General features: G+C 42.4%; 1 protein-coding gene and 1 non-coding gene across 2 annotated transcripts; one reads left to right on the top strand and one right to left on the bottom strand.

Moving 5' to 3' along the window:
• The first annotated feature begins 515 nt into the window (after positions 1-515).
• trnat-ugu (transfer RNA threonine (anticodon UGU)) lies at positions 516-588 on the top strand. Its single transcript has one exon. It is a non-coding gene; the product is annotated as a tRNA-Thr (tRNA).
• A 3,710-nt stretch (positions 589-4,298) lies between these two features.
• On the bottom strand, positions 4,299-14,565 carry pcif1 (phosphorylated CTD interacting factor 1). Its single transcript, XM_018755629.2, has 16 exons — positions 13,838-14,565; positions 12,331-12,469; positions 11,346-11,470; positions 10,963-11,097; positions 10,711-10,850; positions 10,314-10,468; positions 10,085-10,232; positions 9,887-9,970; positions 9,307-9,406; positions 7,548-7,710; positions 6,912-7,084; positions 6,707-6,793; positions 6,351-6,535; positions 5,571-5,664; positions 5,055-5,230; positions 4,299-4,817 (listed from the first exon to the last, which is right to left on the bottom strand). The coding sequence occupies exons 2-16, from the start codon at positions 12,452-12,454 to the stop codon at positions 4,553-4,555; spliced, it is 2,154 nt and encodes a 717-aa protein (XP_018611145.1). The 5' UTR covers positions 12,455-12,469; positions 13,838-14,565; the 3' UTR covers positions 4,299-4,552.
• Positions 14,566-15,923: the final 1,358 nt, after the last annotated feature.

Below are 15,923 nucleotides of genomic sequence, written 5' to 3'. Positions count from 1 at the left end.
AGCACATAATTAAACCTCTTTTTTGCAAAAGGTGGACGGGAAAGGACATCTCGTCAAAGCTGCAAACGAGTCATGTTTCATTCAGAGGATGTGATGTTAAATAATAGTACCTCTGTTACAGAGCTGAAAGTTGAAGTGTTACGTATTGTTTTATCTTGTGTGAATTTTCTGTAATAACATTTATAATTAAGATTTCTTACATTTGGACGTATTTAAACTTTTATAAACGCGTTTTTCTGTTAATGTCCATACTGGATTCTGCTCCTGAAAAAAAACAGGCCATCTATTCTATCGACATCGTATTCTGCGTGCTTGGGATTACAGTTAATATTATAGGTTTTGATACGGTTTAAGTCTATTAAGTATAATATATTTTACAAAAATAGTTATTTTATCAGTCTGTGTGTATGAGAACAGAAATGCAGCCTTAGATAATTTACTTCAACTGACAGAATGAATGCAGTAACCGTAGAAAGACATATTAGTGTACTTACGGTAGTAGGAAAATACGTGGCGGCTCCATAGCTCAGGGGTTAGAGCACTGGTCTTGTAAACCAGGGGTCGCGAGTTCAAATCTCGCTGGGGCCTTCTAAATTTTTGTTATGCCAATGTATCACACCCTTAGAAATAATTCCGAAGAAACCCACAACGTTAACAGCTAACTGCAAGACAATCACTTTTTTTCACATTCTTCTGAACTACTAAAAAAAAAGATCTTCCCATCTGTTTTACATTTTGTTCTATATTTAGACAAGAATATTAGCTTTATGAATCCCAAAGGAAACTGCAGAAATTTCTGTGCCTGAAACATATTAGGTTAGGGATTTTGAAGTTAATAGGTACTAGTAAATAGGATCTGGGAAAAATGTAGAAATATTCAGGCATTAGCAGGTACACCTTTACAACATATGCATACCACTCAGATTTTATTTTTCTTATGCTGTAAATTTGGTGGTGGAGAAGGATGGGTGGGCTGAAAAGCAGTCTTCAGTCATCCATTTAACATTTATGCTGTTTTTACTCTCCATCGGTTCAAAACACTAACTGCGGCCAGTGGCATCGAAATACTTCTGTTTACCTCTACTGATAAAGGCACGAAAAGACCATTGCATCTCTAATTTGTTTGTAGGGAAGGCTAAATTAATGACATTAACATAGGACCAGCTGGAGGTTAGCACTGTTCCCCTGCCATATGAAAGGTGTGGGATTAAATCCCAGTCCTACTGTATACCCAGGCTCAAGGCATATAATCTAAATTGATACAGTAAAAAATGCCTAGCTGTATGACTATGAAGATTGTTATCAATCACTGCAAATTGCCTTGGATTAAAGATATCAAATATCCATTAATAAACAATGTAGACTACCTCATTACTAAGCCCGAGGCAGAGGGTGGGCTGCTCAGTTACATATTTCACTTAGAGCAAGTATGGTCCAACACATTTTTAATAGTCTAAAGCTAAATAATATCACAACACTGGTGGTCTACTCTGGTAGAACAGACGTAACTGAAAGGATTCATATGCATATACATCATTTCCTTTTACCACTGCTGTGTCCCATTGGTTGCACATTAAGAGAAACCTTTATGGCCACTACAGACCCATCTACAATATAATACCTTGAGGAGGAAAGAAACACAGAAAAATGTAACATATCACACCTTAAACCTTTATATATACATGTAATCACACAATTAAAAAAATTAAGATACATGTAATAAAATTAACTCATCAGTACAGACAGCCTAAGAACTAATTCATATGAAAGTAATGTCATATTTATATTCGTTGTGAGTGGAAAAAAAGATCATGCAAAATAAATGTCAGACAAAAAAAAAAAAAATTCACCAAAAAAAACGAATTATAAAAATAAAATCCAGGGGTAATTTGCTGGTTACACCCGTGTATTACTCTTTCATTCATAAACAATTATACTTTTACATACAAGATAGATTTTTTTTCCGCTTAACACTTTGGTTTAGTTTTAAAACATTTTCTATTTCATAAATCTTATAACTGAAAGTTACATTTTTATTAAAGAAATTTTTGTTTTTGAAAAAAAGACATGAGAATGTAAAAATCATCTTCTAAACAGCTGAATACAACTGTGTAGCAAAGAGGGATTTTGTTTTAATCAACTTCTGTACAATATCTACAGTTTTGCTGGTGACAGCGACACGCTGGGAGACGAATAGCTATGTGGTGCTCCTTGCGCCAGCAGGACACACGTGATCCAGCTTGGTGTGGAGGGGACAAAATGCCTCGGGAGGGGACTCAAGTGCAGAGTCAAAATGCCCACCGCAATGCCGTTCCTACAGCTCAAACAAATCTAAGCCTTTCCCAACGGGAAGGAGGGGGGGGGGGGAAATCAATAGAAAACATCTGAAATAAATCAAGATGACAGCACATTGCTTCAAAATTCATAACTTTTTTTTTTTTTTTTTAAACAAATCCATCCTCCCTCCCTAACACAAATGATCCTAGTCTAAAACACTCATCTTCCAAAATAATTCAATAGAGTATTTGTCACTAGGAGGTTGACAACAAATTAGAGTAAAATCCAGAAATTAGTAAAAAATAAGTTTAAAATTTTACATTCATAATGCTGCCCAGTGATAATCTCATACCTTTGTAAACATCTATACAGATAACATAAAAAACTTAAGGTTCTAATGCCATAATATGTACCTTTTCCATGACATACAAAATGGGAAGTGTAACTATTTGCAAAAAAAGTTCTTCAAATAAATAAATGTAAAAATCTATATTTTGTGACAAAGTGTGGACAATTTAAGGCTTCATGTATTTGTGTGAATCATGTTACCAAGAATCCAGGATTTTCAGACTTCGTTTTTAGAATTTAACCTATTCAGATTTAAGGAACGGTGTAGGGAAACTTAAGATATGGAATATGATACTGCTGGGGATCGGCAGGGCACTAAACACGCATTTTGTAATGTATGTCGAAGGGGGAAGGTAAATGCAACAAAACTGGGAAAAAAGTCTTCAAAAACATAGCTATACTGTTTGGATTATGTCTTGAGCGATAATACAATCTATGTCCCCTCCAACTTTGCATGCAGCAAAGGAGCCACTCGATTATGCGTAGTTTGGAGTGATCAACAGCAAAACCACGGTGAACTGGGTGGGGTGGCACGGAACGATGGCACGGCCCTGTCAACCGAAACAGCACGTATTTTAGCAGGGACTATGCACTGCATAGGAGGACACGGCCATAAGGTAACCGACCGTTGCAGCCTTTGCTCACTGAAAACTAAGGACTCATCGGAAAACATGAGCATGTAACAGCAGCAAAGGTATTCCACTCACATTCCACCATTTTTCTGCTGTGGGAGCAAGTGCTTCATTTAGTGTGATTTACAATTGTGGCCATAGGACACAGGTGCACGTACTGGGGGGAGTTATACCTCCTGAAGCACAGGTGAAGAGATTTATAAAATAAAAAAACCTTGTCTTTCCTCATGCCCAAACAGAAAGTCAACACAAGCTGATCGACTTGAGTTGGACTGAACATTCATACAGCAGTGTGATCACTGCCTTTGCACTCTTATGTACAGGAGGACTTTGAAAGATTATGGGGGGAATCATTTACAAAAAACATGACATCATAGCTGCCTGGAAAGAAACCTCCTGCTTTTGAAAGCTTTAATCTCCAACTGTGGTGCTGAATTTCCCTAATCCACTTGAATTTAGTCACCATGATTTGAATTCCGAGAGATCAGACACAGTTTTTAGCGGGTGGGATTAGATCACATTCTTATTTTGGTGGGACGCAATGGGTGACATCACCGAATCTGTATTGAGATCATTCCTTGGTGTACACACACTCTGGATATCAGCTAAAATCAATTATATTGTGACTAACTGTGCAGTCATTTTGAAAAATTGAATCTAAGTGCTTTTTACTTTCATTCATAATGACAAGTGGATTTACTGACCCACAAAAGGGTGAGTTAATCCACCCAGAAACATCAACTTCAGGGAATTACACAGTGTGAACCAGGACTGCAGCTTGTGACACTGCTGTAGAAATGAGATTTAAAGGGGATGAGGACCACATGGAGATCAGGTACAACCACTAATTCACCATTCTGGCTAGACTCTCTCTACGCATCCAGATTTCACTCCCAAATCTTTTTTTTTTTTTTTTTTTTTGTCCTTTGTAAATCTGACTAGATAGCAGTGCCAGATATTACAGCACTAGATTTAAAGGCCATTAAACCACCAACAGAATAACCAGATTAATAATGACAGCTATAACAATGATAGAAAATATATATAATATATATAGTAACAACAACTACTAATACTATGACTAATTCTGCTACAATAGTAAAAACAGCAACAACATCAATGACGGGAACGATAACAAGAACGACAACTTAGTAAAACTAAGATTAAGTCCAGGCAAGAAGAGTAGACTTCAACCGGGTAAGGGTGGCAGTGGGTGGCTACAAGTACAACAGGCCACAGTGGTCCTTTGTCGTGGGTTCAGTCCCCAGTGCCGCCCCTCCACCACCACACTCAGCCTAAACGCTCAAGGTGTCCAGGCCACTCTTTTCCATAGGGCTGCCCCCACCCTGATCCTGCCTCATTCTGGAATCCCTGTCACCTCCTGCCCCTCCAGTGCCAGTGGAAGAGGGGCCAGGGGAGGCCAGGGAGCGGCCGGAGATCCGGTAGGCACCAAGCAGTTCCTGGACCCGCTCAGGGGTGGGTTCCCACTTGGCAAAGCCTGCGGCATTTTGGAGGAAGATCACGGCCGTGCTGTGTACTGCCTTGTAGTACATGTCCTCCCTGACCGTGAGAGATAGAGAGAGAGGACCAAGCAGCATAGTAAGGATTCAAATACAGCAGCTGGGGTATGTCAGCTTGGCAAAGCAAACCTTTTCTGTTTTCTTTGCTCAGATTGATTTCTAAACATAAAAACCTTTCTATTTCGTTCTTCTGCTAGAAAACATGTGCCTTTGCATGTCACATCTCAAAATCATTTTCGTCCAGCTGATGTTTAGTAGTTCAGGATTACATCTGTACCTCTTGCAGATGTGCTGTGAGCCACTGCGGTACTCATGTTCAAACGCCGACACGGTCAGCTGGTGGCGCCGGAAAGGGCTGGACTCCATGCGGATGAGGGCAGGAGTTGGGGGGTCACGCCACTCTGGGACAAAGATGATGAAGGATAGGGGCTCGCTGGAGCGCTCCAGAAGCTCCTAAAGCACAGTCAAGATGTCAGAAAGCACAAGGAGAATCCCTGTAAGCATTTGAAAATAATGGCCAAAATAGGAAAAGCAAGAACAAAACATAGTACAGATTCACTAGTACGTTATGATATCAAAACAAATGTTTGTGAAAATGCACGTATTACCACAATGACACCTCCTGCAAAGTAACAGTGTAAAATGTAAAACTTGCCTTTACAGGAAACCAGGACTACAAACAGCTATGTGTGTATGTATGACTTGTTTCTATTGTGAACACAGCTCCATTGAGCTACATGTGCTGCAGAAATTACTGGATGGCCCAGTTACTGTCAGTTTTTGTCACCTTTACCTCAAAGTGGGTCACCATAGCATCCATGAGCTCCTCACAGAAGGGTGGGTTGGCCTCGAAGGACCCGCTGACGGGCGAGAAGCTCAGGAAAGGCCTGGGGGATGGAGGGCACACTGCAGTCTCAAACACAGCCACATAAATATAGACACACAAATGCTGGTCATACCTCTTAAAGGAACTTTATTCTGTTATGCATTTGTGGTTAAGTAACTTAAGTAATGACTAAATAGGTGTAATTTCATTAAATTTTCAAGTGTTGTATTAGTAAAATATCCATCTGGTGAATTGTGAAACGTAAAAGTAACCACAGCTAAGCAAAAATAAAATGAAACCGTAAGTATTAACAGGGGGACGTGGTGGCGCAGTGGGTTGGACTGGGTCCTGCTCTCTGGTAGGTCTGGGGTTCGAGTCCCGCTTGGGGTGTCTTGCGACGGACTGGTGTCCCATCCTGGGTGTGTCCCTTACGCACTGAGTTGCCAGGTTAGGCCCCGGTTCCCCGCGACCCCGTATGGGACGAGCGGTTCAGAAAATGTGTGTGTGTGAAAAATCATGGATTTATTTAATTTTTGTGCAAAGGGTAGGCCAAATGCAATTTCTGAAGCTCTTTAAGAGGAGCAAAACCACACTTAGAAGTGTGTTCTTAAAAATGTAGTTTCAAGCAAGGGGTGATGCAACAGCAAGATATAGTGAATATGGCAGATTTATTGACAGACAGCATGCATAATTTTACAATACATCATAAGCCATTATTAAAAAATGAAATCAATACATATCCCTCACCCTCGTGACCCAAAAAAGCCATCGGTGTCTGGGAAGGCTGAACAGAACTGCTTGAAGTAGCAGTTGAGCGGTGAGGCGAAGCACTCAAAGGAGACACCAAACTGCTTGTGCAGGGCCTCAAAAACGGGCACGGGCAGCGCCCCCTGCAGGCCCGTCCCTTCATTTACTCCAGAGCCGAACATTACCTGCAATGGGGCAGAAACCATGGCGAAGCGTAAACTATTAACCAAAAACCAGATATGGAAGATGTGGCCGTAGAGGACAGGATTGAAAAAAAATTGACATTATGAAAATAAACGTGGCAGCGGGGCATTACAAAATAAAAGGAGGTTCAAGGGCTTTCCATCTAACTTTACCTGGTATCTCTTGATAAGGCACCAGACTCGTGAGAGGAACTTCTCAAACCTTGGATCATCAATGCAGCTGTATCGGTACAGAAGCTCCTGGAACAAAATAGTAAAAAAATAAAGAAAATTATTGCTCTTCACTTGATTAACTGCTTAAGAATTAAGCATTAACTTAGATGTAAGTCAATGCTGGCTGCCTGAAGCTTTGCCTCACCAGTTTGCTGAAGTAGTTGCGGTTGACCTTGACCATCTCGCCCTTGTAGCGTAGGCAGGCAATTTCATTCTCAAAGTGCAGCTCAACACGTGGCTGTGGGGGTGAGGGGAGGGCCAGCCGTATCGGATAGCAATACACAAGTCTGTCTTGCACCTCTGGAGCCTCAGCGCCATCTTCAAAAGGAAATTTATTTACCCTTGCTTTCACCAATACCTCAAAAAAGACTCATTCTTACCAAATACAGTTGTAACATCACAAGATGGCAAGAATACAGCGAATAAAATTGCAGTCGCTAAACTGGATGCATTACCCAGCTGATCACATAATTTGTCAATGGTTTTTTATGAGGAAAAAAAATTAAAAATGTGCATTCTGCCCCCCCCCCCACATTCAATAACGATAATTACTATATAACCACTGGTAGTTAATTTTTCTAAATACCAAAAGATAGCGTAGCTGCCAAAAATGTAGACTTCTGAACAAGTTACACTATATGCTATACTACAATAACCTAAATAATGCACTGTAAAGATATAACAGATCATGCAGGACTTCAGCAGAGTGTCATTTGTGAAGAATTGAGAGCCTATATTAAACAGTCTAAGAGAGGAAGCTTAAGGGGGAGTGGCAACTCACCAGTGATATTGCAGTCTTTCAGCAGGTTCAGGTGAGCCTGGCGAATGCGCCGCACGTACTCTGCCGAGATGTGGTAAATCTTGGTACAGATGCCTTCGATTGAGTCCTTGGCGACTGCGGCCACGTGAGGACCACACTGCTTGCGTAAGTGCTCAAGACGGTCCTGCAAAGGGATATGACAGCACTGTTACAGTACATATCATGAAGATGTTCAAACAGTGGGAGCTACATTTAAACACAATGAATGGTACTATATTGTTACAATCCTGAAACTGTAAATCACTTTGAAGAAAGCTGTCAGCTAAATAATTAATAATAATGATATTGTGGAACACTGCCAATGGAGAGTAATATGTATCCATAAACTACATTATTCCTTTTTACATGCATGCACTACACTTCCAGATCTAAATCAAAGTAGTAAGCTAAATATACTTCCACTTAAGTTAGTTTCAGCACAAATGGTACTTCTCAGAGTGGTTTTTGGCATTGATGCCTTTAACTTTTGAGTATGCTTTTAAAGAAAAATCTGTTACTCCATTACATTTCGCTGTCTTCTTCTTAAGTTTGAAATTTTCATATTTAACATATGAATGTTCTCTCCTTAAAAACCCATAGTGCCACTGTTACTGTGAAGACCTCATCACTTTCATGTGATGTCTTCCATGGAATTCACCGGGAACGGTCACAGTGGCTTTTATAGCGAACTATCTTTTATAATTAGACTATTGCATATCTTATGTAACCACATGAGCTGTGCAATATGCGAAGTTCGGTACTGAGTTTCACCCTTTCATAACCTATCTTTAATTATATTTTTTTTAAAAAAATCTAGTTTTTTACCCCCATATCCTGAAAACAATTTTATAAGGTCCTAACTGTTTTTGAACCAAGTTATTAGCAGAGTCACTCCCATTTTATTAAATTTCTGATATATGAACTGCAGCAACATGTTCCTAACTTCTGAATACTGCACACACATTTTCCTACTTTTACAGTAAATCCAGAAAGCCCCCCCCCCAACTTTAATGCACACCACTACATCCCAGTGGAACCAGCAGTCTAGTTATGCGAGAGTTATGCAACCTAAATGGTAAACTTAGTACACATCCACCAAAACTTTCTATGTACAATGTAATCCATTTGATTCTGATTTCTGGCAGTGTTTGTACATCTCAGCTTACAAGTCTAGATCCGATATATAAAAAAAAAAAAAAAAAAAAAAAAAAAAAAGACATTTAAGTTCTCTTGCTGTGTAGCTATGTTGTTAACTATTCAACAAAGATCCGTGGGCTTTCTAACCAGAATGTCAGTGTCAACATTAGCAATGGAATATCACTTAAATAGCTAAGTCAGACATGTCAGCTAGCTAGCAAGAATAAACTACATATGCAACTTGTACTACAACTAATTCTTACCATCTAATTTTGGTATCCTAAACTAACTATTGCATAGATAGATAACTATCAAATCAGCTAGACTGACTGAATAAAGCAAGTTTAGATAATGTGACTGATGCAATAGGGTTTTACCTTAATTTCAATTTTCAATATGTAAATGGGCAGGAATTTTTTTTGTTAGTTGTTTGGATACTATTACTTAGGGTCTGGCTTTCCTTATTGAAAGACAGTTGGCAGTGTAATAGTTAGGGATAGGGATTTGTAACCTAAAGGTTGCTGGTTTGAATCCTGGCATCAGCAGGGATCATGTGTGTTGCTGAACACCACCCTAAAACATACATTGGGGGATGAAACTGTACCATGTAGTCCTCTTTACTGGCTGAGTGGTCCTTCCTCAACCAGTTCATTGTGTCCTCGACGTTCCACTTCACTACCTTCCTGCTTTCTGGTGTGGCGTTTCTGCCAAGAAATCACCACGTCTGTCAATCCTTGTTGTCATTACATTGCCATTAAGCTGCACTTATTGAATTCACACACACATGCACAGTCTGAAACGGCTTGTCCCAAGCGGGGTCACAGCGAACCAGAGCCTAACCCGGCAACACGGGGCGCAGGGCCGGAGGGGGAGGGGACATACCCAGGACGGCACCCCACACAGGACTCAAACCCCAGACCCACCAGAGAGCAGGACCCGGCCCAGCCTGCTGCTCCACCGCGTCCCCCTTATGGACTTCAGTGAGAAACGTAAAATATCCAATACAAACTGCTGGCTGCAAAGACACTGGTCCTAGACTACAGATAATCATTTATGCTCACAGGTGTTTATCAGCCATCTGGTTCAACATGTGTTGAACAATTAAAAAAAAAAAACAACAGCTGTAAAGAAAATCCGGTCACAAATGTCAATAAATGGTGCCAACAAAGGGAAGGGGGGTGTACCTCGAGTCAATCATTTTCTTTGCAGCCTCTGCATATTTAAACAAAAGCTTTCTGGCTTCTTCCTTGTATTTAATGCGAGATAACCTGAAACAAAAACGGACTGATTATATTTATAACTATTCATAAAGATTATTATAGTATTTTAGTAGCAAATTAGACATTTTTACTCAATGTAGCTAAGAGGTTATGCGTACTCACCTTATCGGGATGTCATTCATAACTTCACGGAACATGGACGGAGATATGACAGGGTCACAGTCGCTGGGCAGCAAAGGGTCACAGCCCTTGTCCACAACTTTTCGCTCCAAAAGCCAGCGGTTGAAGGACTCTCGTGGGGGTTCGATCCCTGTAAAGAACCACTGCTATGTTACCTCGCAGCTAGATAATATGTATAAATCATGACTATGACCAGTTTCACAGTACGTACCTTCACGCTGGTTGCAGAGCTCATGGTAGTGCTGCCGTAACTTGGTGGTGAGCTGTGCTCGCTGAAGCTCAATCTCAGGGTGTGGGGGAAGGTAGTCGGCGGGAGCCCTCTCCCGGATCACAGCATTGGTCTGCACGTCCAGGTCCCAATAGACCCTGTCAAGGACACCACATGACTGCGTGACAGCCACGTACTCTCCACAGGAATACATGAAACAACACTGACCAGTTGTGGGCAAAAATGTCAACTTTGATATTAGCTACTCTTAATTCTGCAAAATCCCTTAGAATGAATGTGCAAATGTTACTCCAGGATAACAGAATTGAGAAGCTAAAGTTTCATTTACAGTAAGCATCCAGTAAAGTGTACTGCAAAATACTACAATCAACACACTCACACTGTCGGACGGTACGGAGCAGGAGCAGGCAGGGGTGGTGGTGCATGCTTGTCCTCTGTTGATGAGCTCCATGGCTTTGTTCCGGGTGTGCTGGGTGAAATGGGAATGGTGGGGGTTGTAGGAGTCACTGGAGTATCAACCTGGCAAAGCCGGCAGGAAATGAACGTAAAAATCCTGTGCAGTGGAGCACAATGAAGACCTCTCAAACACTGGACATCCAAATATACATGACAAATCTCAAGAAAGTCACACCTTGGGCCTTTTGAAACTGTTAGGTCCCTGGGGGGTTTCCTCTGAAAGACGTCTCTTTCGCTGCCCGTTTCCCAGACCAGTGTCACTTACTACATCCCCAGAGGCTGGGGCAGCATTTAAACCCAAGGGGTCAGACTGTGAATACAGGCAGCAAAAGAAAAGATGTGCAGTATCTGAGATAACAAGCAAGATAGCCAAAACAAAGTCCTCAACCTTAGAAGCTCATTAAATAAGCAGCAATTAAAGAAGCAGAACCTTGGAAGTTATTTCTGCAAAAAAAAAAAAAAAAGAAAAAAAAAAAAGAAAGCATGGGGGGTACATAGAGAAGATTAAAAAAAAGTCCAGAACTGAAAATCTTTAAAGCTCCATCCAGTTACACTCACAATGACATCATGTTGGCCCAGAACTGGCATCTCCCATAGCGACTGGTTGGTGAAACGGTTGAAGTAATAGGGCCGATTCTCTCGTTTGCTCCAGCACTTGGACCATCCAGCTTGGATCAGCTCATCTGGAAACAAGTTCATCACTTCAGACCATCTCAACTTTACACATTCTACAACTGCAACTGCTCAGCCCAGATCCTGATAATTAATATACAACACATCTTCACTTACACTGGAATTGCTGTATATAACACACATTTTTTCTGTACATAACATGAACTTGATTTATCTCCTGAACAATCAAGACTGAACTCAACACCTGCCATGCAAATTAGTAAGAAATGAGACGTGCCTAAACGGTTGCAGATTTAAGACTTGTGGGCATATATTTTGAAGGTACAGGAAAAGGTTTTCTAGGGTGAGGAGCTCAGTCACCCGGGAGGAGCTCGGAGTAGAGCCGCTGCTCCTCCGCATCGAGAGGAGCCAGTTGAGGTGGCTCGGGCATCTGTTCCGCATGCCTCCTGGACGCCTCCCTGGGGAGGTGTTCCGGGCATGTCCCACTGGGAGGAGGCCTCGGGGCAGACCCAGGACACGTTGGAGAGACTACGTCTCCCAGCTGGCCTGGGAACACCTTGGGGTTTCCCCAGAGGAGCTGGAGGAGGTGTGCGGGGAGAGGGAAGTCTGGGGGGCTCTGCTTAGACTGCTGCCCCCGCGACCCGGTCACGAATAAGCGGAGGAAGATGGATGGATGGAAGGAAAAGGTTTTCCATCTATTTTTGTTAAAATCTGATTCTCCCCAGCACAATGCTGACATTAAACCTATGCTACTGTAGACATTTCAAGAAGATGCCTCAATCATAGTTGGTTGGAGACACCTTCACTGCAAATGGATTCTCATGGTCCCAGGGATGGGGCTTTATAGAAGAATGCCTTGGTGAGGAAGGAAAATGCCAGTGGCTTTACATGGGGGTCCATCAGCCCTCACCTGGGAGCTCCTGGATGGGTTTGCTGGTGGAGGGCAGGTGAGGCTGCCCTTGTGAAGAGGAACCAGATGGAGACATGACCAGCGCCGCATCTCCCTTGAGAGTGCCATGGTTTTCACTCGTCATTTCTCCTCATCGGTCCTGCATGGAGAAGCAGGAGACACCGGGATGCCATGAAGCCCTCGACCACAAAAGACAAGACCTCAACTGGACCTTCCACTGTATCTTCATGGCTTTCTTTGGCCAGTTAATTACTGCAGAGCACTTTAAACCAATATATCACTGTCAAATGCGTTTATTTTCAGCATTAGAAAACATAGACTTTGTTGAGTAAACAAAGTTTAGTGTGTTTTGGGTATGGTGCAATATGACAAGGACATGGCCTACTGAGGTCCCCCTCAGAAATGCCACAAATTATACATATAAATACATACAAAAACGTTGCTTTTTTGTTTTTTCACTAAGTTTTAGCACATTAAAAAGCAAACTACCAACAAAACCCAAAGAACTTAAAGTAATTTTAAATCATTTTGTTGTACAGAATTTTTAAGAACAACCACTGACAACTCATTTTTTTTCTCCTCTTATTTTTATTTTTGAAGCAAACTTTCGTTTTTACAGTCAGGGGACCGCGTCCATTTAGCACCCACACATCTATTACGTTTAAAAATTATTTTCAAAATGACTATAGTATAGGCTCTGTGTCATCCGCGGTTCGGCTTTCCAGTGTCATCGTTTCTTCACAGAGAAATTCTGTCAGTTTGTTTTCGTGGAACTTGGGTTAGGAGGAAAATCCCAAGGAGGAACATTTACACCGTCCGCCTCCAAAATAGCTGACATTTTAATAAACATATTTTCAAAAGGGCCTTTTTCTAACGTCCATCGTTTTTTGAAGCAAATCTAGCGCGGAAAGACACGCATGCGCCTGCCTGCCCGCCCGCCGCGCGCGCGGCGCGCCCACCCGCGCAGTCTGCTGCTCGAGCCGGCCGAAAACAAACACGGAGGAGGAGGAGAGGGAGGAGGAGGAGAAGGAGGGGAAAAAAAAGCGCGGGCGGCTCGCGCCGCGCGACAAAAGGCAACGGCAGCGTCGCCGAGCCCCAGCTTGGGAGGGGGGGAGACCTGGAAAAACAGACGAAATTACGGTAGGAAAAAGAGTTCCGAACCGCGCCGTTGGGACGCACAAAGAAGGAGAACCGCCATGAGTTGCTGTGAGCGCAATTAAATTCGGGAATGCTGGCTGGAGAGACCGCGTACGAGCCCTATATTTCGACAGGAGCGCCACACGCCGTCTTGGGCGCGCACTTCTGGTTCGGAGGGGGGGAGAAACAACTGTAAACAAGATGGCGCGCGCGCCGCGCTCACAGCCGCCGCACACCCCGCACATCATCTTATTTGTTTATTGCGCGTTTTGCGCGGACCCGCGGCATCTGAGTGCACACCGTGACGCCCCGTGCGTTCCGCCGCGTGCGCTCGCCCTTCTTGTCCGGCTTACACAGCTAATTGCCTTACCTTGGAGAGGTTTGCTGGGAATCCGGTACAGGCTTTACCCTATTCAATCCAGACCCGCCTCCGCCTCTCCCTCCCCACCGTCTCCGCCATCTTGTATCGGGGACCCGGGCATGGGCATTGCGCATGCGCCAGTTTGTTCGTCGAGCCGCCGGTTTTTGACATTGGAAAGTAGCCATGTTTAGTGTGGCAGTGTCAAAGTTCCCTCCCAAGTGTGAAATAAACCTATGAAGTACAGGACACTGTTTTTTACACACTTTTGGAGTAAACTGGTAAAAGTGTCGTGAACATTAGAGTTCTTAACAACATTTCCTTCGGGTAAATTATTCGGAAATAAGTGTAAATTAAGCCGGGAGGATGTGGGAGTCGGAATAACTATTAAAACAAGAGACATGATGGTTTAGTTGAATTGCATTTTTATTGGAACAGAGATAATAAAAAGTGTAAATATGTAATGTATATAAAAAGTGCACACTGTGTGCACTCTTTACTGTCTTGATCTTTAAAAATAATATAGTGGCCCAAGAAGATCTGTTGTCAGATATTTTGAGCAAAGTATAAATCTGTAAGAACCCCAGACCCACCATGCCACCAGACCACCTCATCAATGAAATACTTTTCTAAATGATAAACCAAAGTTATTTTTGTGTTGCTGCACATGAAAGTGGGCGGGGTGGTGCAGTGGCATGGCGGATTTGGCGGGGTCCCGCTCTCTGGCAGGTCTGGGATTTGAGTCCTGCTTCGGGTGCCTTGCGATGGACTGGCATCCCGTCCGGGGTGTGTCCCCTCCCCCTCCAGCCTTGTACCCTGTTTTTCTGGGTTAGGTTCTGGTTCGCTGCGACCCTACTAGGGACAAGCGGTTTCAGCCACTGTGTGTGTGCTGTATATGGATTTTTTTTATTTTCAGCTTTCATGTAAACAAAATTGTATGTTATTTTTTCTTAAAATAAAGAACTTTTCAACTGAAGCCGACTCCTTACATTTCTTATACAAGGTATAAGACACTGCAGTATGGTGCTCAATGTGGCACTTGCCATCATTGGAGGAGAGACCACAGTAAAATAACCCTTCTTACAGTTTCTGGCTACACAATTGAAAACAGTTAAAGTAAAAACTTCTTACACTGACTGAAATGTAAATATGTTTAAACATTGACATATCCATAAGAGTGAAGATTAGATTTGTTCAAGATGTGGTATTTTTATAGCACGATATGGAAGTGATAGTTGGGACATCGAAGAAGCAGGACAGGAGAAAGATGGACTCCTTTCAACTGTGGTGCTGAAGAACACTTTTAAGGACACCGTGGACAGGCAGGAAAATGGATGGGTGGATCAAATCAAGCTTCAACTGTCAGTGAAAGCGCAAATGATGAGTCTGAGGTTGTACTTTGGAAATGTCATGAAAAGGTCGAATTACCTCAAAAAGTTGGTGATGAGGAGAAGTTGGAGAGCAGTAACTGGATGGATGGAATCAATCACAGAAACTCGTATTTATGTGGTCGCTATGAGACAACGTGGACTTCACGGGTCTTAAAAATTGTAGTTTGCCTTGTCTGTATGAAATGAGTATTTTCTCATTATGTGGAGGGCTTGGGTGCACAAACTGACACCTGTATGGGTTCCCAGTGGAACACATCCGTATCGTTATTCATCCAACAAGGAAACCAGGAGCTCTGGCTTTGGTTCAACTGGAGTAGAAAGTCAAATAATTACAGAGATCTAAACAGCTCACAATCCAGGCCCTTAATTACATTTCAGAAGTAGTTTTCTTTCTCGTTTTTATGGCTCGGCCATAAAGCTCCAGAAGATATCTGCTGGAATTCCGTGAAAAGAAGCCAGGGGGGTCTCATCCTTTTTAAAGGATCTTGTTAATGGATGCTCTTAAGCAGTACCGTGTTTAAATTTGGACACTCCCATGAATACTGCCTTTGTGCTCAAAGTACTCAAGGTATTGTTTTGACCTTCTTACTGTATGTCACCTTGGATGAAGGTGTCAGACAGATGACCAGTCATGAGCCTTTGGGTTCACACACTGAAGTGACCTGCAGAACCTCCACTGAAAGCATTTAAGATGATGTTCAGAACAC

Source organism: Scleropages formosus, chromosome 24 (genome assembly GCF_900964775.1).
Source record: "Scleropages formosus chromosome 24, fSclFor1.1, whole genome shotgun sequence".
Classification (NCBI taxonomy): Eukaryota; Metazoa; Chordata; class Actinopteri; order Osteoglossiformes; family Osteoglossidae; genus Scleropages; species Scleropages formosus.
The sequence above is the reverse complement of the archived record's forward strand: the minus strand, read 5'-3'. Positions and strand labels throughout refer to the sequence as shown.

Coding starts and splice junctions, on each gene's coding strand:
- pcif1 (XM_018755629.2), bottom strand. CDS start 12,454: ATGACGAGTGAAAACCATGGCACTCTCAAGGGAGATGCGGCGCTGGTC. Junction 9,971..10,084: donor ATGAATGACATCCCGATAAG/GTGAGTACGCAT, acceptor TTTTTGTTTCAG/GTTATCTCGCATTAAATACA. Junction 4,818..5,054: donor TCACAGCACATCTGCAAGAG/GTACAGATGTAA, acceptor TCTCACGGTCAG/GGAGGACATGTACTACAAGG.